Raw genomic sequence first — 27840 nt, forward strand, 5'->3', positions numbered from 1 at the left:
TCGTATCTCCTGCTCTCTCAGCAGGGAGAGCCGAGTGTGGCGCACAGGTGAGAAACTGCTGCCAGCAAGCATCTGTCTAGCTGGTGATGCACTGGTGAGGGCTGACCGCTAGGAGACACCAGAGGTGGGATGAGGGAAACAGGCAGGTGCATGCTGGGCACCCTGATGGGAGCTGCTTTACAGAGCCAGGGGCATGCTCTACCTCAGTCCCCGGGGGGTGCTGTTGAGGGAGGGGTGTGTGTGCACCAGGAGGTATGTGCAAAAGGGAACATGGCCAATGGCACTGACTCAGCCTCACTGTCAAGGATACAACAGGGAGTGATGGGGCCTGTGGCAAACTGGAGAGCACAGTGCTGTTAAAGGGTGGCTGCTTCTCATCTCCTGCTGATTTTGCCATATGGCAAATGCATGTCTTCAGGATGAGCTGCACATTGGATTTTTATAAAAAATCTTATTTTTAAATGTTGGCAACAAAGAAAAAATTGTTTCAAAGCACTGAGCCAAATAAAACACATCTGTGGGCTGGATCCAGCTTCTCTAAGTTTCTGATGCTCTCAAAACTCCATCCGCTGTCAATGGGGGAAACCAAGTCAGAGAGAGACTGGAAGTTGCAAAGCCTGTCTTTAATCCCATGACAGGTGCTAGAACTTCATTCTATTTTAACCAATAAGAACATGTACTCATGTGTTTATGTATCTGCATGTATCTGTGTTTCTGTGCACATAGTTCTTGTCTGTATGTCTGTGTCTGTGCACATACGTGTGTGTCAGTGTCTGTGTACAATGCTCATGTGAGCCAAGTTGAGGGGGGCTGGCAAACAGGCATTTCCTTCTTGGAAAAACTGCTTCTTCACCCCTACTGGGGTATGTGCCCGGGTTAGAGATGGTTCATTTCTTCTTGAAGAGGGGGCTTGAACCCATTTCTTTTCTCTTAATAGTTAGGGGGTGCTTTTAGTTTTTCTTTGTAATTTAGGAGGACCCAGGGGTTGCTTAGCCCCAGATCAGCAGAAGAGGGTCCTTAAAGCTAAAAATGCTTTTCAGAGCATCAGCTCTCCAGTTTGACAGAGGGGCCCAGAAGGGCAGAGGAGGCAGGAGGGTGGGCTGGAGAGATGCGGAGGCTGAGCCTGGGTGGGAGGAGGGCTGCTGGTCTGGCTCCTGAATAGGTTGTATACCCTCGAGGGCTGTGAGCAGACCACCTCCCTCCGAGGCGGGGGCTCATCTGTGAAGTGATGGGCCACACCATCTCCTAGGCCACCCACAGGGCCCACCACCCACTTACTGGGAGCTGGAAGGGCCGCTCCCCGCTTCCCCGCCGTCTCCCCACCCCCGTGGGGCCCTAGGCTTATTGTCAAGGCAGCTCTTGCCCTCAGGCCTACAGGAGTTCTGGGAAACAGGAAACATGTCTAGCAGTCAGGTCCTCTAAGAGTGTTTGTAAAATAAATTCAGACAATATGTTAATGCCCGACTCAGATTATTTTCCAGCCTTTTCCTCCCATGAAAGTCAGAATGACTTTCTATTTTGGGAACACATCAAGTTATTTCAGACCCCCAGGCCTTTGCCCACGCCAGTCCATCTGCCCGGCTGCCAGCGGGTTCCTCCCACCCTGCCCGTGCCGTCCATCTGCCCGGCCGCCAGCTGGTTCCACCCCCCTGAAATGCATTCCTCTGCGAAGCTCTCGGCAGCCACGTCTCTGGGCTCCCAGAGTAGCTCATGCACCCTGACCTCGACCCCAGCAGACTGAGAACTGCTCGGGGTAGGGCCTGCCTGTGGCAGTGGAGGGGCTGACATGTACCTTCATGGCCCCTGAGGACAAGGGCACTGGGCTGGCACTTACTCTCCCTCTCACATGTGCTTCCTGCCCACCTGGCCTTTACCTGGATTTGGATCTCATCAGAGAGTTCTTTGGCGAGGCCATGCAGCTGCCCAGCTGTGGGGTCCAGAGCCTTGACCACCACCCTCAGCCCGGTCCGGCCTCTTACCCGGCCGTGCACGGTCATGGCAAAGTTGTACTGCGACGGGAGCTGGAGTGACGCCTGGGACAGACACCAAATATGTTTTCAGGGAGAGCCCTGGGGCCCCAGCACCCCCAAAGGGCGGAGCCAGACAGAGCCCCAGACTGTTCTCAAAGGCTGCTTCCTTCCTGCCCTGGTCAGGCCTGCTGACCCCAAGTGCACAGACTGCAATCACCCAGGACGAGCGGAGTGCCCCATACTGAGTCATCGTGTTCATTCATGGGTGAATTCAGAAAACGCTGGGTCAACCCACCATAGCCAGCATTTCCACGCAGGACTTCTCAGAGCCTTTAGTGTGTGGAGGTGGTTATGAATCACCTAGAGCAGGGGTGGGCAAACTTTTTGACTCGAGGGCCACAATGGGTTCTTAAACTGGACCGGAGGGCCGGAACAAAAGCATGGATGGAGTGTTTGTGTGAACTAATATAAATTCAAAGTAAACATCATTACCTAAAAGGGTACGGTCTTTTTTTTTTTTAGTTTTATTCATTTCAAACGGGCCGTAGTTTGCCCACGGCTGACCTAGAGCCATGGTCGGCAAACCGTGGCTCGCAAGCCACATGTGGCTCTTTGGCCCCTTGAGTGTGGCTCTTCCACAAAATACCACGTGCAGGCGTGCTGTACAGTGTGATTGAAACGTCGTGGCCCATCCGCAGAAGTCGGTATTTTGTGGAAGAGCCGATATTTTGTGGAAGAGCCACACTCAAGGAGCCAAAGAGCTGCATGTGGCTCGCGAGCCGCGGTTTGCCGAGCCGCAGTTTGCCGACCACTGACCTAGAGGGTCTCTAGGCTTGGCAGTGTTTCCCTGCAGAGCCCTGTTATGATGTCTGTGAAGAAGTCACTGCCCACATACCAAGGAAACTGCCTGGGGAAGTGCTGGCACTGGGGACAGGACCCTGGCCCTCCTGGGTGGCCTGGGGAAGACATCGCCCTATACCAGATGAGCTTTTGGCAACCTCTAGGAAACTCCATCCCTGGGCCTGGCCCCTCCCCATCCCAGACCCCCCCCATCACTATTCACGAATAAGGCAAGAAGGACTATCCCAGAACCACCTCCCACTCGGGTCCTGTACACCCAAGGCCTAACTGGGGTGGCAGCCTGGAGTTACCAGGCCTGGCACCCAGTTCCTTCTCCCCACTGGCTCACTGGGCAACCCTAGGTGAGTCCCTTCCCAGGTATGAGTTCCAGTTAACACAAAGAGAGGTTTAAGTAAGTCATTTCCAACACTTGCCAGCTCTGAGATCTGAGGAGGGCAGGGCGCCCCCCCCCCCCCCCCCCCCCCCCCGCCACTGGAGAGCCTTTGGGATAGACCAGGAGAAAACCCCAGGGCTTCCAGCATCATCTCAGAAAGTGGGTAGAAGTTACAGTTTAGCAACCCTGTGACATTCTAGGACTTTTTTGATGCCCCCAAAAGGCTGTAATTTTTGTTGCCTTCTGTTAGTAGCTTAGCCATAAACTCCTCTATAGTGGTTAGCAAGAATGAGCCTCAAATGAAAAGGGCTGCACACAGTCCTTGAGCACTATGGGAAGGATTGCTGGGAGACCATATTCCCAGACACAGGATTGAGAGTTGAGGACACACATCGGGGGAGAGAGAATGGTGGCAGTGTTTGGGCGGTGTCCTGATAAGCCTCAAGACAGAGAGCAGAAAAGGGCTAGACTGGCCTTGTATGAAGATGCAGACCTTGTGTGCAGAGTTGGGGAGGACCCTCCCTGCCCAAACTCTGGCCTGGGATGGAGGGGAGGCTCTGGGCAGGTGCTTACCTCATGGTGCCGCCCCCGGATGTCTAGAATGTCCCTCTTGGTGACCGACCAGTGGAAGGTCAGGCCTGGCACAGCATTACCAAAGGAGAAAGGGTTCTGGTTGTTAGTGATTCCAGTGATGTAAACAGGCATCTGTGGGGGAAATACCAGGCCTGTGACCAGCAGAGTCCCACTGCCAGGAGCACCCCTGGAAGCCCTGGGCACTGCCCCATCTGCCTCTCCATTGCCCAGGGACGTTCGTGTCTCCTTTGTGCAACATGAGCTGCCTCTACTTTGCCCTCACCAGAGATGGGGGCTGCACAGGTTAGGAAGGTGTGATAGAAAAGCACCTCCCCACCCATCCTTTTTGAGCCATGGGCTATATTTCACCTTGGCTGAGAGACTCCATGCCTGAAATGACCCCTAGACCTCTCAGGACCTGCAGTCCCCAGCAGCCATCACACCCCGCCTGGGTCCCTGCCTATGCTCTCCTCTCTTCATCTTGCAGGGCCCTTGCTCTCAGCAGTGGCTCCCCTAAGCTCATCCTGAACCAGAACTCAGAGCCCCAAACCTGCCAGAGGCTGCTCAGATAGCACAGAGAGGAGGGGCTGGAGAGGGGTCCACCTCACCTGGGTCCCTGTCCTCATCCGAGTGATGGGGGCTCGGATCCTCACTGCCTGCAGGAGCTGCACCTCCACTTCCACGAGATCCTGGGGAAAGAGTCCTGGAGCTCAGGTGGGCTGAGGATGGGACTGTGCTAGCAACAGTGGTTTCCAGAAGGGACCCCTGCTTCCTCCGAGGCTTGCTCAGTCACATGGCTAGAAGGCATCCACAGGATGTCTAGCCCAGTGCTTCTCTTCCAGAGGTGGCTTAGCTTTGTGGGTGGCTCACCTCACACGGACCTGGTCACTGCCTCTCCCACTCCCTGGGGGAGGGCCGGGTCCCAGCCTGGCTCTCTGAGCCTACAGATCTGTCGGATCCAGGCGCTGCAGGTCAGCGCTGCAGAGACTTGGGGGCAGTGACTGGGGACTGTTCTTCTTTAGGCTGGGAAGTACAGGTCTCCAGACCCTCCCAACTCCCAACCCCAAATCCAGCCTGTTGCTCTCTGACTGAGCACAGTAGATGGACAAATGCAGGAGCCAGGCAGAGTCTGATTAGAGCAGATTTTACATCCTCCTTCATTCTGAACTTTATTCTCCTATAAACCTAGCCGAACTTGATTGGCTTCTTCATAGTACTGTTGACTCATGCTGAGTATTGCTAGTAAGACCCTTAAGCCCTCGCACTGAGCCCATCTCCTGTATATTGTGATCTGGGCTAATGCCCGGCACATAGTAGGTCCTCAATAAGCCCTTATTCCCTTCCTTTCCTTTATCATTCTCATTACTCGGTCTCCTCCTGCCAGTCCTGGTCCACCCCTTGACCTTGGGTGATGATTCTTGGACAAAGAGAACTGGAAGCTTCAGACCAGAATCACAATCCCTTCGGGGATACATGGGCCTCGGGCTGAGCTCGAACCTGCCTGGGCTCGTATAGCCTCTCCCTCTGTCAAGGGGCATTAGGGTCTTCTCCCAGAAGCCCCCATCCCCAACCTGCCAGATGGAGACACAGAAAGAGGGGTGGCCCAGCAAGGTTAGACCACAATGAGTAGAGATAGCCAGGAGGGAAATGCATGGCTATGTGTCCCTTTGGCCAAATTTCCAGTCAGCTGCCATTTCAGCCACTTGGGGCCCCAAGAGGGGAAAAGTAAGCCAGTTTCTATGGCTACAATACTCTCTCTAGAGAGAAAACAAGGGCAGAGCCTCCTTGTTCCTTAATTTATTCTCAAAGACACCTATCTGAAACATGATGTGCCACAAGGTAGACTTTTACATTCCCAGCACTTTCTGATCGTTAGCAAACTGACAGGCAGAACCAGTGTCCACCTCCACGATTCAAAAGGACTACACAGTTTCACTGGGGTACATGGAAGACACTGAAACTGCTGGAGAAAGGAGTAAATCAGTGAACTCAACGTCAGCTCAGAGTCAGCCTGGCGGGAGGAGGGTGCATCAGCCTCCCTCCCCGGGCAGCACGTGCCCCAGCTCCTTTCTTCCAGGGTCCCAGTTCCAGCAAGGAACAGGATGACTGGGCTTTGAAACATTACACAAAACAAAATGCTCTCCTTAAGCCTGGCTTTCCATCACAGCCATAAGCACGAGGCAGCCTCCCCTGAGATGCTCTGTAGGTCACTGCAGGCCGAAGTATTAGGGAGATTCCAAGTGATCTGAGCCCTTCTCAGGAGGTGGAAATGATCTCCCATCTCCTTTCCAGGGGCCCAAAGAGGTACCCACCCCCCTGGAAAGAAGGGAAATCATCAGATTTGGGGACGCCAACTTTCATGTGCTTGAAGTCAGTCCCACCGACATGGAGCAGTGGGGCTCTCCCAAGGAGAGGCCTCCCTTAGCTAGGCTTTCCAGCATCATGTTGACCCAGAAAAGCAACCAGGAAATGTCCTCACTCAGCAAAGAGGCTTGAAAGACAACCTCCAGTGGAGCCAAAGATATTAGTAGAAGATTCCAGTTTTGTTTCTCCTGGAAATACAAATCCAGGCCCAAAATACTGTTGGTGTCTATTATTTATGCTTTTAAGCCAAGCCAGCGCACACCTCTGAAAACTCACACTGTAATCCACAACGTGTGAGAGAGCCAACAGCACCCTTTCTCTTCCCTCGGAACATCCCAGCCCTGCTTGAATTGAAGGAACAAAGGGACCGAGAGCTCTGCTGTTGGCAGGCCCAGGTCAGTCCTAGAACTGCAGTGTAGTCACCGGGGCTTCTAGCAGGTTCCCTAGCCCCTCACCTAGAAACAGGGAGAGGGGTACAACTGCTAGGTGCTGAGGCTACAGGAGGGGTGCACAGTGGTCTGGGCAGAGTCTGTCACCACAGCTGGCACCATCCCCAGGGCAGGGGCTGGAGACCCTGTTCCATAAAAAGAAGTTAGGAACTCAGTCTGGAGAAGAATCCAGGTGCCTCGAGTTGGCAGGGCTGATCTAGGTGACAGACAGGGATTATAGCCTCAGAAGGCAGAAGCAAGACCCTCAGAGAGGGATGGTCCTTGGGAGCAGAGCCCAAACCCAGTAACCAGAGCTGCCTCCCCTTCACAGATGACCACCCTGCAGCTGCTAGGGGGGTCTCGTGCCCCATCACGAGAGGTCGGACTCAGAAAGCACCCATCTCTGATGGAGCCCAGGCCTGTCACCTGAGACACGATGACGAGCTTTCCGGTCTCAGCATCCACGGCCTGGACGACCCCGGACACGGTGCCGTTGCCAACGGCGAGTCCCCGCACCAGCCCAGCGCAGTTCACCACTGCCAGGCTCTCGTTGCTGATGGAGAAGAGGATGTTGGACTGAGGCTGGGGGCCTCCCTCAGAGGTGATCTGGAATGGGGAGAAACAGCAGTGCCGTCAACCCCTATCCTCCTGGCAGCCACACCTTGTCTCCAGAGGATGAGAGCGCTAACATCCCAGAGCACTCCATCTCAGCCTGTTGATGCCCACGGCAGGTGGGCACACCTGGAGCCCGGGCAGGGTGTGCGGCTACTGCCTGCTGGTGCCTGGCCGTGGATGTGGGTGGCATAAGGATGTGGCCTTTGGTTCATACCTGCATCATGGCCCCAATAATCAGCGTCATCTTCCTGGGTATCAGCCTAAATGGGGGAAAGACCTGGGTGTGGAGACAAAAGAGAAAGAGGGGACCGTTGCATTCCAAGCTCATGCTGTTGGGCATAATTCACTCACCATTTTCAGGGAGAAGGGAACATGGTGCGTGGAAATCACTCCTCTGTGAAGGGGTACCCGGGAGAGCCTTGGGGTCCTGTGCCAACTCTGGGGGAGCCTAAGTAGCTCCCACAAGCTCTCATCTCACCCACAGGCCCAAGACTCTTGGTTGGGGGCGTGTCCTACTGCTTGTGAAGGTCTCCTGGGAACCATTAGAGATGCATTTTCCAGCCCAGACCTGTAGGATCAGGTGGGTCCTGTGATCTGGGAGATTCACTGCGTGTCAGTTTCAAATCCACTGCCTTTCAGATTTCCCCAACTCATCTTTGGAAATTTGCCTCATTCCCAAATTTCTCTAAATTCCTATTGACAAATTACCTCTACTTCAATGCCCTCAAAACTTCTCAGAAAGTGGGCCCAGGGGTAGGGAGGAGGATGCCCCATCTCTGCAGCAAGGCAAAGCCCCACATCTTCCTCTTGTTCCCAACCCCCACCTGGCAAGAGGAGAGCTTAAGGGTGAGCAAAAGAGCCAGTGGCTGAGAGGCTGCTTTGTGTGTGAGGATTAGTCTCAGGGATGAGCTATTCACAGGCAGAAATGAACTCCATTCCACCAGGAGAAAGGTGCACTTCCATGTGGAGGCACAGTCCACATCCACCAGCGTCAGACACAGATTAATTAACATACAGCGCACAAGCCTATGTGTGGCCGAGACCCTTGGAAGATGCCAGCAGGAGCCAAACAGTCTAGTGCTGCTGAAGAAGAATAAAGTTGGGCAGGACTTCTTGCTCATGGCTGCCTAGGTCCCTGGTGACTGTGGGGGTCCGGTCAAAAGCTAACACCACATGACAGCCCAAGCCACTTGCTGAGATGATGCTGGGGGGAGCTCAGTGCTCCCCTATCCAGTAGTTGCTTGCTCCAGGCGCTCCCATCCCGAAAGCTTGCCCCTTCTAAGGGTCCCGTCTAACATTCAGACTGACTGCCAAGAGGAGCATCCACACAGCTATCCACAACTTCTGTCTGGCACTACAGCAGCTTAGAGTGCCTGCCATTACCCTGCTGGGTGATAGGTGCTTCCTTTCTCTGAGCAACATCAGGCTGCCCTCAGCTCCCTGAGGCTGGTAATCAAGGCACACTGTAGGGCACAGATGCTAAAATGGCCTATCACAAAAAGGACATCCTCCCCTCTCCACCCGTGTGCCCACCAGGGGCTGGGCTGACCCCACGTGGCATGAAGAGGAACAGCTTTACCTCAATCTGTTGTGGGGCCGAGTTGATTCTCTGTCCAGCTTTATCAGTCACAACTGCAGTGAGACTGGTCTGGCCAATGGCCACACCATGGATGTGGAACGTGGCAGTGTAGTTGTCAAGGGCCTCGTCAAGGGAGCTGGAACAGAGGGAAGGGCTGGGACTTCTCCCCCAGACAGACCTGTCAGCACCGTCCCTGAGATGCTCTGTTCTGACCCCTGGGGAACTCACACTAATGTGACGATCTGAGAGGCTGCTTGGAGCTTCAGGTCCATGAAGGCAAAGTATTTGGCCAGGAAAGGCTTCTTGTGCAAGTCAAGCACACGGACATATGCCTTGACTGTCTTCCCAATCTCCACCTATATCACAGGGAACAGATTCAGGGGGTTCGGAATGACCAACTCCACCACCTACAGCAACCTACGACCTTCTGAGAAATGTCACCAACCTCAAACCCACAGACCTGGAAATTAGGGACAGGTCACCTGGATTGACCTCCAGACTATTAGCCAATCAACAAATGAAAATCAATGGAATAACTGCTGTATACAAGCAGTTACTTAGATGCATAAATTACACTCCCCACTCTTAAAGAACTAACCATCGAGTTAGATAAGGCACAGCTTAGAATGGCAGCCGATGTAGTGTAGTTTAATAAGTGCACAATGACTGAATATCTCACACCTGGGAGCATGTAATACATACAGTAGGAAATGGGAGTCAGAAATGCTAAGTGAAATCTGGTCAGCAAATCACCAGTGAAAATGAGACCACAGGAGGAATATTTGAGGCTGTGTAAGAGAATATTGGCTTTTTAAGTTGTCTAAGCTGTTCAAACACTTCCCTTTTAATTAACCATTCTCTCCACTCAGAAAAATAGGAACCAACAGTAACTCTCTGTAAATCTAGTTACAGTTACTTTAGGTATTTGGAGTATAAACATTTCCTATTTACATGAAAGAAAAGCCTATATCTATTATGTATTTACTTTGCAAAAGACTTGGCATTAGTGAGCTTCATTCAATTGCCAATGAATTCCTGAGACTCCAAAAGCTACATAGTGGGGAGAAAATATCATGTTCCACAAGGTGTGCACCCAGCTGGCTAGTGACCCGCACCAGCTGCAGGACAGGAATCCCTGGTCCAGGCTGATGTGGAGACAGCTCCAAGGGGGATTTGCAGCCAAGCTTTATTGTTGTCCACTGAGCCGAAGAAGTACAACCTCAGAGCTCATTCTGCACTATGTGCACAGAACAGCAGAGATGAGAGACAGCAGTGCCAGCTCACAGCAACCCAGGAGGGACACAGCAACCAGGAGAAAAAGCAAAGAATGTGAGAAAAAATATCTCCCATGACCACAGCATCTTCCTGGTTTCTGTGAATCAGCAGAGAAGGGGAACATCAGGAAGCTGACACTGACCTTGTCTACCACTCGGACGTACAGCTCCTGAATGTCTGAGACATAAACATCAGCCTTCGCTGGGGCTGGGAAGGCGAGGCACAAGTCGTGGATCATGATGGTTGACGTACCCGGGAACAAAGGGTATACCTGCAGGGTCAGAGATAGGCTCAGTTACAGCTTTTCACAGCAGCAGGCTATCCCCATGGAATACCATCTCACAGAGACCTCGGGACAGGGTTGGAAGTAGTTAACAGAGAAAATCCTAACTCAAATGTTGCCCTTCCCACTCCTCATCATGAGTTCCCACTGCCAGCCAGGGGATGGGCTTGAAATGTAAAATGCTGGGATATTATCTCAGAGAGCATTTATTTCCTTTGTACATTTTATAAAGAAGAAAATGGAAGTTGTAACTTGGAGGCAGAATGAGGATTCGAACCTAGGATTCCATATTCCCTGTCCAGGCAACCTGCACCTTCAGCTCCAGTAACAGAAAAGCATCTGGCAAGTCAGGGACTGGAAGGGCACAAGACGTCTCAGCCTGAACTCACAGAGTCAGAACCTGGGAACAAACCCTGGAGGCCTCCATGTAAGTGTGAGCTCTTTGAGTCTCATTCATCTCTATTCATTTCTACCACAGCTCCATTTGAATCAGACACCTCATAAAATGTACTGACTGAATGAACACATGTGAGTTACTGTTTTCCAGTCTTTCATTGCCTGCCAAAGATGCCCCCTTCTTAAACCTTCTTCTATCTCTACCCACTTCCATGGATCCCACCTCAAAAGAACCTCTCCCCAAACGACATCCTCATCACTCTCTCTGCAGATGGATTTGCAGCAACTTGTCAGATTTGTTAGGTGCATATCTCAACTGGGTGGTCTGGGAGGCTGGAAAGGTGGAGGTAAGTTCTGGAGCCAGTGGTGAGCCCAGTGGGCTGCCTGCCATCTCTGTCTGCCCTGGCTTTGTGGCCTTCACTTTGTTGTATTACATTCATCGGGGGTAATGTGTACACTGACAGAATTAGTGTTTGTGAAGCTAGAATTTCAATATCAAGAACCTGTGGGGGGAAAAAATAAGGTTTCAGACCCTAAGGAGACAACCAAATATGATTATATCACACCTAGGTTAAAACCCTTCAAGGTCTGCCCAGAGAGTGAGTCCAAATCCTTAACACATCCTGTAAGAACCTGATACAATCTGGCCTCTGCCCATGGCTCTAATTTCACTGAAAACCACAGTCCCCCAGCACCACCACACTGTAGCCACACTGTTCTCTCTGTGCCTCAAGCTGGCCAGCACCTGCCTGCTGGCCTCAGATCTGCACTGTCTTTCCTAAGTAAAGATTTGGGATCCTTCTCCCACATCTTCACCTGCTGGCCACACTCATGTTTCAGGTCCCTATTTAAGCATCCTTTCAGGGAAGTCCTCACTGACCCCGTACTGGCCAAGTTCCTGTCACTTCTGGTCATTTCCAGTGCAGTTATACCTTCTGTAATTCAGTCTTGGTGTAGACCCTTGTTTGTGTCAGCCCATTCCAGGCTGTCTTATCCCCTACTGTATCCTCAGGACTGAGCCTAACATCTAGTGCAGACTATCACCCAACAAACTTGTCTTCATTAGATCAAGTTCCATGGGCACAGTTAGCTGAGCCACTCAGGTACCATAAAGAAACCGGTGCTCCAGCCTGATTGCTTAGTTTTACTTTTAGCTTGAAGACTTGGAAATTCTGGGAAGCTGGGCAGTCTGCAAACCCATGTACCCTCACCTATTTGGGAAGGGTTGTTTCTAGTCCAACACCTTCAATGAACACATGGGGAAATGGAGGCTTGCACAGAATGAGAGCACAGCCCTGAAGGGGCAGCGCTGGTGAGAGAATCCAGGCGCCTAAGCTCCCAGTGTAGGGCTCCATCCACCACACTCTGCCACTTCCAGAGCTGACACCTGCTCTAATTAGTCAAAAACAGCAGTTTGGGTCCCCACCACGGACACTACCCCATACTGCTCAGTGAGGCAAAAGCCAGTGGGACCCCAACCGCTGCAGCTGACAGCTGCAGGACCAGCTCCATGGGGGAAGGAAGTGCAGCTCAAAACAGGGTCAATAAAGTGTGAGACTCAAGACAGATCCAGCCTCTGGGCTAAGAAGTCCCTGACCACTGGACTACAAGAGGATTCAACTTCTCAGACCTCAATCAGGTTGCCTAGGACCAGAAAGGGACAGTGACTCACATACACCTGCACTTGAGCAGCTAGACACATCAAAGGACCAGATTCAACAACATCAGAGAAAAATCCAGCGAGCCCCACAAATAGCAGACCCAAACACCTGTATAACAGCTGGCACGAGGACATTGGGGATGAAGCTCACTGGCATCCAATGAGAGGAGAGATCCCTCCCACAAACGGGACATCAACAATCAAGTCCCAATTACAACAGGAGAGCACAAACAGCACACATAAGGATCATTCCTAGAGTATCCAGCTCAGGTGAACAAAGAGACTATGCAACTGGATCCCTTAAGACACTTTCTATATAAGGCCACATTCCACAAAGACTGGGAGGGAGGCATAGCAGTTATATCTCATACATAGAAGCAAATACAAGCAGACAGGTAAATGGGGAGACAAAGAAACAACCCTCAAATGAGAGAAAAGGAATATCCAGAAAAAGAACTAAATGAGAGGGAGGCAAGCAACCTATCAGACATACAGTTCAAAGCAATGGTTATAAAGATGCTTAAGGCCGGCATGGCTCAGTGGTTGAGCATTGACCTAGAAACCAGGAGGTCACAGTTTAATTCCCACTTAGGGCACATACCCAGGTTGCAGGCTCAGTCCCCAGTGTGGGGCATGCAGGAGGCAGCCAATCAATGATTTTTCTCTCATCATTGATGTTTCTATCCTCTCTCCCTTTCCCTTCCTCTCTGAAATCAATAAAAAGATATTTTTTTAAAAATATGCTTAAGGAAAACTTAGTGCATAAGGAAAACAACAGCATGAAAAGGGAAATAGAGGTCATGATTCCATTTTCATGCTGAACAAGACAGGAATGAAGAATGATATATCTGAAATCAAGAACACACTGGAAGGGATTACAAGTAAAGTGGATGAAGCAGAGGATTGAATCAGCAATCTCGAAGACAAGGTAGAAATAAATACCCAATAAGAACAGCAAATAGAAAAAAGATTTAGAAAGCAGGGAGATAGCTTAAGGGAGCTCTGGGACAACATGAACCCAAAGAGACACACACTTAGACACATCATAATTAAAATGGCAAATGTTAAAGACCAAGAAAGAACCTTAAATGCAGCAAGAGAGAGATAGAAAAAAAAAAATTACAAAGGAGTACCCATTAGAATGTCAGCTGACTTCTCAAGAGAAACACTTCAGACCAGAAGGGAGTGGCATGAAGTATGAAGTACTCAAAGTAAAGAAAAGCAAGGGCCTAAATCCAAGACTACTGTATCCAGCAAGGCTATCATTCAAAATTGAAGGTGAAATAAAAAGCTTTCCAGACAAAAAATGGCTAAAGGAGTATATTACCACCAAACCAGCAATGCAAGAAATGTTAAAGGGACTGCTTTAAGGGGGGAACCAAGATGGCAGCAGAGGTAAATGCCTATACTTGCTGCCTACCACAACCACATCAAAACTACAACTAAAATACAAAACAACTATCATCCAGAACCATGGAAAAGCTGGCTGAGTGGAAGTACTACAACTAGAGAAAGAAGAAAGCACATTGAGACTGGTAGGAGGTGCAGAACGGGATGGACTAGCACTCACATGTGCTGCTTTTTTTAAAAATAAATCTTTACTGTTCAGATTATTACAGTTGTTCCTCCCCCCCCCCCACCATAGCTCCCCTCCACCCAGTTCCCACCCCACCCTCTGACCTTACCCCCCCTCCACTGTCCTCATCCATAGGTGTACGATTTTTGTCCAGTCTCTTTCCCCCCCACACCCTTCCCCCCCCGCCCCAAGAATAGTCAGTCCACTCCCTTTCTATGCCCCTGATACTATTATATTCACCAGTTTACTCTGTTCATCAGATTTTTTATTCACTTGATTTTTAGATTCAGTTGTTGATAGATATGTATTTGTTGTAACTTTGTTGTTCATAATTTTTATATTTACCTTTTTCTTCTTCCTCCTCTTCTTAAAGAATACCCTTTAGCATTCCATATAATACTGGCTTGGTGGTGATGAACTCCTTTAGCTTTTTATCAGTGAAGCTCTTTATCTGACCTTCAATTCTGAATGATAACTTTGCTGGGTAAAGTAATCTTGGTTGTAGGTTCTTGCTATTCATCACTTTGAATATTTCTTGCCACTCCCTCTGGCCTGCATAGTTTCTGTTGAGAAATCAGCTGACAGTCATATGAGCACTCCCGTAGGTAACTTTTTCTCTTGCTGCTTTTAAGATTTTCTCTTTGTCTTTTGCCATTGGCATTTTAATTATGATGTGTCTTGGTGTGGTCCTCTTTGGATTCCTTTTGTTTGGGGTTCTCTGCGCTTCCTGGACTTGTAAGTCTATTTCTTTCACCAGGTAGGGGAAGTTTTCTGTCATTATTTCTTCAAATAGGTTTTCAATATTTTGCTCTCTCTCTTCTTCTGGCACCCCCCTAATTCGGATATTGGTACACTTTAAGTTGTCCCAGAGGCTCCTTACACTATCTTCATATTTTTGGATTTTTTCTTTTTGCTTTTCCAGTTGGGTATTCTTTGCTTCTTCATATTTCAAACCTTTGACTTGATTCTTGGGATCCTCTTGTCTGCTGTTGGATCTCTGTATATTATTCTTTCTTTCAGTCAGTGTATGCTTACTTTCTAGTTGGTCATTTTTCATATCCTCGAGGGTCTCACTAAATTTATCTGTGGTTTCTAGAAAATTCTTGAAAAACCTTATAAGGGTGGTTTTGAACTCTATATCTAGTAGTTTGCTTTCCTCCATTTCTATCATTTGTGACCTGTTTCTTTGTCTCCCCATTTTTTATGCTTCCCTGTGTTGATAGAGTGGCTTTGTGTGCTAGGGGCCCTATAGGGCCCAGTGGCTCAGCCTCCACAATTACCTGAGGTGGACACTCTTGGTGCACCCTTTGTGGGCTGTGTGCACAGTCTTGTTGTAGGTAAGCCTTGATTGTTGTTGGTATCACTGGGAGGAATTGACCTCCAGGCTAATTGTCTGACAATCAGCTGTGTCTACAGTGGGAGAACTTCTGTGCTGAAGACACCCTTCTGGGGCAAGACTTGCTTCAGTGGGGCTTTGGTGCTCACTGAGTCTGCCCCCTGAGTGTGTCCCTTATAGATCTGAGGAGTTGTAATCTGGATAGTCCCAATCTGATCACTGGGTACAGGGGCTCTTGGATCTCTAAGGAGGTGTTAATTTAGCCTCTGCCTGAGGCTACCCAGCAGGAGCTACGGAGAGATCTGCAGATGCCTCTTCCTTGTTTGGGGTTTGGGGGTGCCCAGATGAGGCCCAGCTGTGAAGCAATGGAAGCTGCTGTGGGGCCTTGGGCCTTCTTTTGGATGTTCTGGGTCTCTCTGACCCAGCTGCAGTTTGTTAGGTAATTTTAGATTGCAAAGGGCCAGGTCATTCATATGCAAAAGCCTCTATGCACAGCTTGGGTGGGGCAGGGTCTCAGGGAATCAACAGGGCGGAGCAAGCAGCTATGGCTGATCCTCAGCCCTGCCCTAAGAGGCCCAGGGTCTCAGTGTCCTGCGGTAATCACTGCAGGCACCTCTGAGAGAAAGCCGCCCTTGAGTTCCACCCGCTGCCAGACAGTCCAGTTTCTCCCTGTATGAGTCTGGGTCCCCAGAGACTCGCACGGTACTGGAGTTCAGAGCCGTTGGGAGCTTGTGACTGCCCCCCCGGTTGAAAAAGACACCAGTGTCCTCAGTTGCCAGCCCTTGCCGCGTGCACCTCCGTACCTCTGCACTTTACTTCTGCACCTCCTCTGAGTCTCAGTGTGCTTTTCTCTTTCCTTCTAGTTGTAGAATTTCCACTCAGCCAGCCTTCCTGTAGTTCTGGATGATGTCCATTTTGTCTTTTAGTTGTATTTTTGAAGTGGTTGTGCGAGGCAGCAATTTCCCGTGTTTACCTATGCCTTCATCTTGAATCCATCACATGTGCTGCCTTTTTAATTGGGAGGAAGATTGCCTCTGCGGAGGCTGCCTGGAGGAGCAGAGTCCCAACCCCACACCAGAACCCCAGCCCAGGGTCCCAGAGCTGGGGAAAGAAGTTCCTATAGGCCCTAAGAACTACAAACTGTAAAAATCAGTGTGGATTGGGGCTGAGTGACACACAGGCTGCTGGAGACCAAGCTGCTCCTCTTAAAAGACTGGCACCACGAACTGTATTTACAAGCTCCCACTTCCTCTGAGCTCCAGTGCCAGGCGAGGCTCTGTGGGACCCAGACACATATGGGGAGAAACTGGACTATCTGGCTTGGGGCAGGAACGCGGGGGCCGCTTTCTTCCAGATGGAGGTACTCGCAGCGGTCATTGTTCCCGTGCTGGGACCTCCCTGGTGCAGGACTGACTGGCAGCCATTTCTGTGTGCTCCACCCTAGTGAGTCCCTGAGGCCCCGCCCCACCCAATTTACACCCCACCCAAGCTGTGGGCAGTGGCTTTTGCATATGAATGGTCTGTCCTTTTTCAGGAAAAAACTGTTAAACAAGATGCAGCTAGGTCAGGGAGATGCAAACCTATCAATAAAAGGCCCAAAAAATGGCACCAACACCAGCCTGCCTTACTTCACATCTGGGCCTCATCTGGGCACCTCCAAACCCCAAACAAAGAGGAGGAATCTGCAGATCTCTCTGTAGCTCCTGCTGGGTGGCCCCAGGTAGTGTCTGACTTTGTACCTCCTTGGAGATCCAAGAGCCAGTGTACCAGTGGTCAGTGTGAGACCATACCAGATTACAACTATTCACATCCATAAGCGACACACTCAAGGGGCAGACTCAGTGAGCACCGAAGCCCCACTGAAGCAAGTCCTGCTTCATAAGGGTGTCTCCTGCACAACAGCTCTCCCACTGTAGTCACATCTGGTCCTCACAGCCAATTGGCCTGGAGGTCAATTCCTCCCAGAGATACAACAGCAGTCAAGGCTCAACTACAACAAGACTGTGCACACAGACCACAAAGAGGTGCACCAAGAGTGTCCACCTCAGGTGATTGGGGAAGCTGAGTCACTGGGCCCTATAGGACACCTACTACACAAGGCCACTCTATCAACTCAAGGAGACTTAGCAGCTACCCAATACATAGAAACAAACACAGGGAAGCAGCCAAAATGTGGAGACAAAAAGACATGTCACAAATGAAAGAAATGGAAGAAAGTAAACTACTGGATATAGAGTTCAAAACTACAGTTATAAAATTACTCAAGAATCTTCTAGAAACCTCCAAGGAATTTAGTGAGACTTTTAAGGATCTTAGTGAGAATGCCAAAAAAAAAAAAAAAAAAAAAAAAGGAAAGGAAAAGGACCAGTCAGACATTAAGCATACACTGACTGAAATAAAGAATAATATACAGGGATTCAGCAGTAGATTAGAGGATTCTGAGAATCAAATCAATGATTTGAAATATGAGGAAGCAAAAAACACCCAACTGGAGAAGCAAAAAGCAAAAAGAATCCAAAAATATGAAGATAGTGTAAGGAGCCTCTGGGACAACTTCAAGCATACCAACTTCTGGGGGTGCCAGAAGAAGAGAGAGCAAAATACTAAAAACCTATTTGAAGAAATAATGATAGAAAACTTTCCCTACCTGGTGAAAGAAATAGACTTACAAGTCCAGGAAGTACAGAGAACCCCAAACAAGAGGAATCCAAAGAGGACCACACCAAGACACATCATAATTAAAATGACAAGGGCAAAAGACAAAGAGAGAATCTTAAAAGTAGCAAGAGAAAAACAGTTACCTACGGGAGTGCTCATATGACTGTCAGCTGATTTCCAAAAGACACTATGCAGGCCAGAAGGGAGTGGCAAGAAATATTCAAAGTGATGAATAGCAAGAACCTACAACCAAGAATACTCTACCCAGCAAAGCTATCATTTAGAATTGAAGGTCAGATAAAGAGCTTCACAGACAAGAAAAAGCTAAAGGAGTTCATCACCACCAAACCAGTATTATATGAAATGCTAAAGGGTATTCTTTAAGAAGAGGAGGAAGAAGAAAAAGGTAAAGATAAAAATTATGAACAACAATGTTACAACAAATACATATCTATCAACAAGTGAATCCAAAAATCAAATGAATAAAGAAATCTGATGAACAGAATAAACTGGTGAATGGAATAGAACCAGGGGTATGGAAATGGAACAGACTGATGATTCTCAGAGCGAAGGGGTTGGGGGGCGGTGTGAGAAGAGATTAGACAAAGATCTTATATGCATGTACGCATTACCTATGGACACAGACAATAGGGTGGTGAGGACCTGGGGTGGGGTGGGAACTGGATGGTGGGAACTGGATGGAGGGGAGCTATTTGAGGTAAAAAGAGGGACATCTGTAATAATCTTAACAATAAAGATTAATTTTTTAAAAAAGAAACTGTGTTAAGAAGAAGAAAAAGAAAGAGAGGGGATCACAAGCATAAAGAAATAAAAACAGCAATAAAAAAATACCTACCAATAATAAACTTAAATGTAAATAGATTAAATGCTCCAGTCAAAAGACATAGGGTGACTGAATGGATAAGTAAACATGACCCATATATATGTTGTCTACAAGAGACCCATCTCAGAACAAAAGATACACACAGACTGAGAGTGAAGTGATGAAAAAATATCTTCCATGCAAATGGAAAGGAAAAAAAACCTAGAGTAGCAATATTAATATCAGACAAAGTAGACTTCAAAACAAAGGCCATACCAAGAGACAAAGTAGGCCACTACACTACACTAAAGGTAATGACTCAACAAGAAAATATAGCCCTTGTAAACATATATGCATCCAACATAGAAGCACCTAAGTACATTAAAAAATTCTTGATGGACTTTAAGAAAGAGTTTTACAGCAATACAGTCATAGTGAGGGACTTTAATATCCCACTGACATCACTGGATAGACCGTCCAGACAAAAAATTAACATGGAAACAGGCCAGAAATGATACACTAGATCAGATAGATCTAACAGATATTTATAGAACATTTCACCTCAATGCAACAGAATATCCAGTCTTCTCAAGTGAACATGGAATATTCTCAAAGATAGACCACATGTTAGGGCACAAAACAAGTCTATACAAATTCAAGAAGATTGATATACCAAGCATCTTCACGGATCACAATGGAATGAAGTTAGAAATCAACTACAACAACAAAAAACCTCAAACACACTCAGATACATGGAGGCTAAATAGCATGTTATTAAACAACTTGAGGCCCAGTGCATGAAATTCATGCACTGGACAGGGGGTGTCCCTCAGCCCAGCCTGCACCCTCTCCAATCTGGGGCCCCTCAGGGGATGTCCAACTGCTGGTTTAGGGCTGATTCCACAGGGATTGAGCCTAAACCGGCAGTTGGACATCCCTCTCACAATCTGGGACTGCTGGCTCCCAACTGCTCACCTGCCTGCCTGCCTGATTGCCCCTAACCACTTTTGCCTGCCAGCCTGATCACCCCCTAACCACTCCCCTGCCGGCCTGATCGGCCCCAACTCCCTCACCTGCCAGCCTGGTTGCCCCCAACTGCCCTCCCCTGCCAGCCTTGTCACCCCCAATTGCCCTCCCCTGCTGGACTGGTCACCCCTAACTGCCCTTCCCTGCTGGCCTGATCACTCACAACTGTCCTCCTCTGCCAGCCATCTTGTGGCATCCATCTTGTGATGACATGGGCGCGGCCATCTTGTGACCACATGGGGGTGGCCATCTTATGTGAGGGTGTGATGGTCAATTTGCATATTACCCTGTATTTTATAGGATGAATGGGTCAACAATGAGATCAAAAAAGAAATTAAAAACTTCCTGGAAACAAATGAAAATGAACACACAATCACCCAAAACCTATGGGACAGGGCAAAAGCAATCCTGAGAGGGAAGTTCATAGCACTACAGGCCTACCTCAAGAAATGAGAAAAAGGACTAATAAACTACCTAACCTTCCTACAACTAAATGAATTAGGAAGAGAATAGCAAGAAAAGCCCAGAGGAAGTAGAAGGAAGGAAGTAATAAAGATCAGAGTGGAAATAAATGATATAGAGACTAAAAGAACAAACAAACAAAAACAGTACAAAAGATCAATAATTCCAAGAGCTGGTTCTTTGAAAAGATAAAAAGATTGAAGAACCCCTAACCAGACTCATCAAGAAACAAAGAGAGAGGATCCAAAGAAATAAAATCAGAAATGAAAGAGGCAATATAACCACTAATACCAGAGAAATACAAAGGATTGTAAGCAAATACTGTGAACAACTATATGCCAACAAACTGGACAACTTGGGTGAAATGGACAAATTCCTAGAAAAATACAATCTTCCAAAACTCAAGCAGGCAGAATCAGAATACCTTAGGTAGGCCAATAACAACTGATGAAATCGAAGCATCGATTTAAAAACTTCCAGCAAACAAAAGCCCTGGACCAGATGGATTTACAGGTGAATTTTACCAAACATTCAAAGAAGAACTAACACCCATCATTCTCAAACTATTGCCAAAAATTCAAGAGGAAGGAACACTTTCAAGCTCTTTTAACAAAGCTAGCATTAACCTAATTCCAAACCCAGATAAAGATACTACAAAGAGCCGAAACCGGTTTGGCTCAGTGGATAGAACGTCGGCCTGTGGACTGAAGGGTCCCAGGTTCGATTCCGGTCAAGGGCATGTACCTGGGTTGCGGGCACATCCCCAGTGGGAGATGTGCAGGAGGCAGCTGGTCGATGTTTCTCTCTCATCGATGTTTCTAACTCTCTGTCTCTCTCCCTTCCTCTCTGTAAAAAATCAATAAAATATATTAAAAAAAAAAAGATACTACAAAGAAAGAAAATTGCAGGCAATAGCCCTGATGAACACAGAAGCTAAAATCCTCAGCAAAATAGTAGCAAATGGGATCCAGCAATATATTCAAAAGATCAAACACCATGATCAAGTGGGATTTATTCCAGGGATGCAAGGCTGGTACAATATTTACAAATCAATAAATGTGATAAATAATATAAACAAATTGAAAGATAAAAACCACATGATCATATCAATATATGCAGAAAAAGCATTAGACAAAATCCAGCACCCTTCTTTGATAAAAACTCTCAGCAAAGTGGGAATAGAGGGACAATACCTCAACATAATAAAGGCCATATATGACAAACCTACAGCCAACATAATACTCAATGGGCAAAACCCAAAAGTGTTTCCCTTAAGAACAGGAACAAGACAAGGATGTCTGCTTTCACCACTCTTATTCAACATAGTACTGGAATTCCTAGCCACAGCAATCAGACAAGAAGAAGAGAAAAAAGGCATCCAAATTGGAAAGGAGAAAGTACAACTGTTATTACTCGCAGATGACATCATACTGTACATAGAAAACTCTAAAGACTCTACCAGGAAACTACTAGACTTAATAAATGAATTTGGCAATGTAGCAGGTTACAAAATCAAAATTCACATCGATGGCATTTTTCTACACCAATAATGAACTCTCAGAAATAGAAACTAAAAAAGTAATCTCATTTAGCATTGCAACAACAACAACAAAATAAGATACCTAGGAATAAACTTAACCAAGGAGGTAAAAGACCTGTACTTGGAAAATGATAGGACACTGAAAAAAGAAACAGAGGAAGATACAAACACATGGAAGCGTATACCATGTTCATGGATTGGAAGAATTAACATCATTAAAATGTCTATACTACCCAAAGCAATCTACAGATTCAATATAATTCCTATTAAAATACAATGGCAGCCTGGCTGGTGTGGTTGAGTGTCGTCCTATGAACCAGGAGGTCAGGGTTCAATTCCCGTTTTGGGCACATGCCCACTTATGGGCTAGATCCCCAGTGTGGGGCATGTAAGCGGCAGCCAATCAATGATTCTTTCTCATCATTGATGTTTCTATCTCTCTCTTTCTCCGTCTCCCTTCCTCTCTGAAATAAAAATATGTTAAAAATTACAATGGCATATTTCACAGAGCTAGAATTATATATAATGATCAAGTAGCAGTTATCCTAGGAATGCAAGGTTGGTTTAACATCTGAAAGTCAATTAATGTAATACATCATATTAACAAAATAAAAAGTAAAAAACCACACAATCGTCTTAAGAGATACAGAAATGCATTTGACAGTGTACATACAAATAGAGGTGATAGTTAAAATGTATGGGGTTTCTTTTTGAAGTGATGAAAATACTCTAAAACTGACTGTGGTGATGGTTGCACATTTGTATGAATATATTAAAAACCACTAAATTGTACACTTCATTATTTTAAAAATTTTATTTCATTTTTTCCATCACCTTTTATCTCATCTCTGCCCTCTATCACTTCCACCTATACCCTTCCATCTATTCCATTGATTTATATGTCTGTTTTGTGCCAGTACCATGCTGTTTTGCTAAATTGTACACTTTAAGTGGGTAAATTGTATGGTATGTGGATTATACCTCAATAAAGCTATTATTAAAAACTAGAGGCCCAACGTGAGATTGAAATCGCGTGAGGAGGCGCCCTGCCTCCCGCCGTGCAAGGAGGCATCCCGCGGGCCGCCGCGGGAGTCAGGCCTGACTGGAGCCATGGGCGGCTGGGTCCCGTGCCTGACTTCCACCCCAGGACCTCCCTGCCCCCTGCCTGTGTCCTCTCTGGGATGCTGGAGCCTCTGTGCCAGCTCGGGCAGGCCCCCCTGAGTCTGTCTCCGTCTCTAGTCCAGGCCTTACCTGCTCACCCAACCTCCTCCTGTCTGGTCGTGACCCGTTACAGCGTCCCAGCCTAATTTGAATATCACCTCTTTATATGTATAGATACCAACAAAAGTGAGCTATAGATGCATAGTGGTTGTACCTTAGATATGGCCTGTGCTCTCTATCTGCTACAGTCCCCACCACTGCCTATTACATCCCAGCACTGAAGCTAAGCATCAGGTGATATTTTTTTTTGTTTTTTATTTTTTCAGGTGACATTTCAGCATAGCACTCCCCAGGCATGTTCCTCGCACCCTGTTTGTTTATCTCACTTTACTTTGAACCTGTCCCACCTCAGAGGCAACTAATTTTGTGACCCAGGTGGCAAGACAGTCAGTGGATGCAAACAGATAAACAGACTTGCAGAAAGTCATGGCTGGACATGTCCTGCAGAGACTGAGGTGACATATTTTGATTTCTGACTAGGCCACAAACTTACTGTACAACCATGGGCAAGTACCCTGGCTGTATTTCTGAAAGGAGATTTAGGGAATAGGTCTCTGTGAAGGTTAATTCTGATTTTAGCCTTCCCTGGAATTAGAAAGCTTGTTCCATGCTGTTTCCAGTCTGTTAGGGCTCACCTCTGGGAACAGGGCAACACTGAAGGCCAATGTGGGCATCAGGACAGCAGGTGACTAACGGCCAGGATAAGGTCCTAACCTGTCCTCCCTCACTGTACTATCTGCACTACTCCCACCACATGCCAGATACTGAATCAACCTGGCCCCTTTCGAGTTCAGCAGGAAGTTTCATTTGGTGCTGTATAATTGGGGCACTCCTTACACACCTGGCAGTCAGCCCTTAACAAAGGGAAAGCTGGTCTTAGGTTCAGAATATTCCAATGGCAATAAAAGAGCTGCAATTGATGACACTGCTTTGGTGTCATCACTGTATTTTTTTTTTGGCTGCCTGCATTTATGTAAGTAAGAATTTCCTTTTAAAGAAAGTTAGGTTTTTATGATTGCATAACTCAATATACAGATATGCAGGTATTGAGAATATTGGTGTGTGTTTTTCATCCTTTCACTCTTTGCTATAACTGCAGGGCTATTTTTAAAAAAATGATTTAAACTACCAAAATGCTCTACATGAAGAAAATGGCTGAGTATAAAAGGCTGCACAGAAATAACATGGGAAAACACTTAGGATAAAATAATTGAAAAAGTGGAATGCTAAATTCTTCTATGCCATGGACAAAGATGTCACATTTGTAGGAATAGGGAGAGGATTGAGAAAGGAATGTGGAAAAAACATAAAAAGCTAATACATCTTTTAAAAGCAACTTTATGGTTGTTGTAGTGGTGCTTATGTAATCTTATGATATTTTAATCCTAATAAAGATTTACTAAAAGGAAGCCATTGGCTAACTAATAGTGTGGGTAATTTGTGGAGACGAAATAAAAATCACAAAGGTAGCAGACAAATGACTGAAGTTGCACAACAATGAATCAGAGAATCTAAAGACCTTGCAAACTACAGCTGACAGTGCCAACCTTTGAAATAATCAAATCAGGAAGCCTATAGCCACCCAATGATAGAGACGGGCCCCCACTCACCATGGCACTGCCCCTGGCCTCTTGGTAGGCCACCTTGACGATGTCAGTGGTGCTGGTGTTGAGGAAGAAGTAGCCGGAACCTTCTCTGATATGCAGCTCTGCCTGCAAGGAGGGTCAGTCTAAGAGGCCAGGACTGCCACGCCAATGGGCCACATCTAGGTGGCAAGGCAGCAGGAAAGGGGCTGTACCTGTACTCCAGGGTGGTTGTAGATGGTCACCTCTTCCGGACTCACCCTCACATCCTCTACCAAGATGAGTTCTATAGAGGCTGACACAGGCACAAGAGGGTCCTGCTGAAAGGGCAAGACCAACACCATCATATCCAGGAAGCAACAGGCCAACCCCGTGAGCCCACAGGCCTCCCACCCACCCTTGCCCCTGGAGAAGAGTAGGACCAGAGGCCCCAGGTTCCGGTATCATTTGTTATGTCTAGGACACAAGTCCTGATGAATCCATTGTGTGAGCCCAGCTCAGAGGCCATGTCCCTTTGAGGCATCTCATAATCCTGCCAAGGCAAGTGGCCCATCCTACCTTCCAGGTTCCACGTGGTGGACAATTCACAAACATCCAGGAAAGCAGGGGGCACACAGCAACCGGCCAGCTGTAGTGCCATGTATGACATGTGTACTAGGCAAACAGCAAAGACCCTGACCAGCCTAAACATGGGAGTACTGTACAGGTGTCCTCAAGGTGCTCACAAGAGGACAAGCTTGGCTTTCACCCCTTGGGCCATGTGCATATTTAAGTATCTTTCTTTCCTGCCACGTCATTCCAGGGAGACTGCTGGATCTGACCTGGCTTTGACCCACATATACTCACACATTTGAGCACCTACTCTGTGCCAAGCACTGCACTAGGCACTGTGTTAGGCACTAGAGGGACAGCAGCTACCCTCAGGGAGATGATTCTAATGCAAGGATTAGAGAAAAAGAATGACAGAAAGATGTGATTGTGGTGGGGGCTGAAGGGACCATGACAGGTCTGAGAGGGAGAGACTCTCAGGTGTGCCTCTCAGATGAACAGAGACACAGAAAGTGAAGGTATGAATGATGTAAATAAATTGCAAAAAGCCCACAGGGCAGAGTGTAAGTGCAAAGGCCTTGAAGGGGGATCTGCTTAGATGTTTATAGTCCAGAGGGAGGCCCATGAGGCCAACAGCTGAGATGCTAGTGAAATGACTGAGAACCTAAGCCATCAGGGTCAGGTACCAGTATGCTCCTCAGGGCTACCTTCCTCCAAGCTAGCCTCTTAGTGCTGCTCCCATTGGTGTCACACCCTCTTCAAGTGTCCCTGCTCCCCAATACCCCAGTTCCTCGTCCTAGCATTCAGAGTCCCTCAGAGTCAGACACACCTTCCCTCCACAGTCATTACCTGCTGCCTCCACCCCATTCACAATCCAATCTGACTGCCACCCTCTTCCATGATGGGGTGGGTGTCATCCAGGCAGTGCCATTCTGGGGGAACCCTTCCCACTCACCTTATAGGTGCCCACCTGCCACCCACTGCAGCACCTCTGCCTGGGCCCCCATGAGAGGCTGGGTGGAGAGGTGTGGTCCAGTGGATGGCCACATGTGTGTGCAGACAGGGTGTCAGTGCATGTGTGGAGGCTGCACTAGGAGAGCAGGAAGCATGAGGGGCTCTGGGACCTGGGGCAACAGCGGCTGCTCTGTGGGGAGAGTGGCTGCTCTGTGGGGATATTTTAGGTGGGACTAAAAGAACAGGAGGCTCCTGGGAGAGAAGAATACAAGGAAGGAGGAAATGGAATTCCAGGGAACAGAACTGAGGGTTCAAAGGCATATAGAGGCAGGGGGCAGGGGCTGTAAGTCAGGTCAATCAGGGAGAACAGTGTGGATGGGCAAGCCCTGGCTGAGGATAAAGACGGCTCCTGCCCTTAAGTCTGCGGGCTCCCAAAGCCATGTCCTGGAGCCGAAAGGGGGCGCTGGGTCCCTCCAGTCCCCTGAGTGCAGGTCATGCAAGATGGGGGAGACTGGAGCCGGGAGGCCAGCAAGGAGGCTCACCAATTCAGGTGAGTGTACCTCACCTGATTCAGGGAGAACGGCAGTGAACTGAGGTGTGTGGCCCAGTGCAGGGGCTCAGGACACTAAAACTGAAGAGAATGCAGGAGGAGCAGAAGACCCCGCCCCCAATGTGCCCTGGGAGTTACCGGCTGCTTCACGCTGGCTGCGAGGAGATGGGACTGCTGGTAGCCAGTCACGGTAGCAGAGATGGCTGTGGTTCCCGATGCTTTGTGAACCGAAATGGCCTGCAAACCTGAGTCCAAGAAGAGAAAAACCCATGTCTTTTTTTTTTTTTTTTTGCCCCACTGCTGCCTATGAAACAGACCCTCCCTCCTTCTGATTTGCAGTTTTAAATTTTCCAGTCCTAAAAGTAGATGCGAGTTTGTTGAAACTTTATGTATCATAATGGTTGACATAGCAAGGTTCCATGAAGCAGTTTAGATGAGCTGGAGATGTTCAACTCCCGGCTGCTGGGGCCAGGCCAACCTGCTGTATAGCCTAGGACGTGGGGGTCACCTGCAACAGGCTCTGAATCTGCTCTCTATCTCTCAAACAAGGTCACAGGTTTAAAGGAGAGTGGTAAACCCACAATGCTCCCTAAGTTTCCATCCTAGATAAAAGGTCCCAGATAACAGCTCCCAACAGCCACTAGCACTCCTCAGACACCTCTTGTCTGTAGGGTTTCACTGCTCTCTGTCTTCCTGTCCTGGGCCTGCAGGCTCACCACCCCAGCTCACCATGCAACTTCTGGCCACTCCCATCATCCCGGGACACCAGCTGCATGGGCAGGTCAAGCTCGATGCTGGCCAGCAATGGCCTCGTCGACTCCCACTGGATGCTCAGAGAGCTGAAGTTACTGAACTGGCGGCCCTGCTGGTCATAGACAGCCAAGTCCAGGAGGGGGTTGCGGTGGCTGGAGACTGGAACCTGCAAGAAGCCAAGGTCAGGTGCTGTGACCATACTCAGATCACAATGGGCACAGTGTTCAGAGTAAGCATTGAGGACCCATAGCAGCACAGCCACTCCTGGTGTTCCAGGAACCCAGCAGACTGCCTTATGGGCTCATTAGGGTCCTGGTGAGCAACTCGGGGCAAGTCACTAACCAGTCCTCACTACTGCCCAGTGATCAAGGTGCCCACAGCCTTGGCCTCTTACTCTAGCTCATGATTCTCAACGAGGGCAAAGGGGCTTTG

At 48.2% G+C, this 27840-nt stretch overlaps 1 protein-coding gene across 1 annotated transcript in view; it reads right to left on the reverse strand.

Annotated features, from left to right (window-relative positions):
* The window catches only part of NUP210 (nucleoporin 210), a 121918-nt gene that overhangs the window by 19271 nt on the left and 74807 nt on the right, over window positions 1-27840 (reverse strand). Inside the window, exons 17-28 of the mRNA XM_070405882.1 lie at window positions 27385-27574; window positions 26794-26900; window positions 24818-24922; window positions 24630-24731; window positions 10181-10309; window positions 8992-9119; window positions 8764-8899; window positions 7399-7461; window positions 6996-7175; window positions 4386-4466; window positions 3778-3909; window positions 1875-2033 (exon numbers count right to left, since the gene is read on the reverse strand). Coding sequence (XP_070261983.1) covers window positions 1875-2033; window positions 3778-3909; window positions 4386-4466; window positions 6996-7175; window positions 7399-7461; window positions 8764-8899; window positions 8992-9119; window positions 10181-10309; window positions 24630-24731; window positions 24818-24922; window positions 26794-26900; window positions 27385-27574 — 1512 coding nt within the window. The remainder of the gene's footprint in view (window positions 1-1874; window positions 2034-3777; window positions 3910-4385; window positions 4467-6995; window positions 7176-7398; window positions 7462-8763; window positions 8900-8991; window positions 9120-10180; window positions 10310-24629; window positions 24732-24817; window positions 24923-26793; window positions 26901-27384; window positions 27575-27840) is intronic.

The sequence above is a fragment of the Myotis yumanensis genome, unplaced genomic scaffold, assembly GCF_028538775.1.
Source record: "Myotis yumanensis isolate MYYU_CA2020_CCGP unplaced genomic scaffold, mMyoYum1.0.hap1 SCAF_2, whole genome shotgun sequence".
In the NCBI taxonomy this organism is placed as follows: domain Eukaryota; kingdom Metazoa; phylum Chordata; class Mammalia; order Chiroptera; family Vespertilionidae; genus Myotis; species Myotis yumanensis.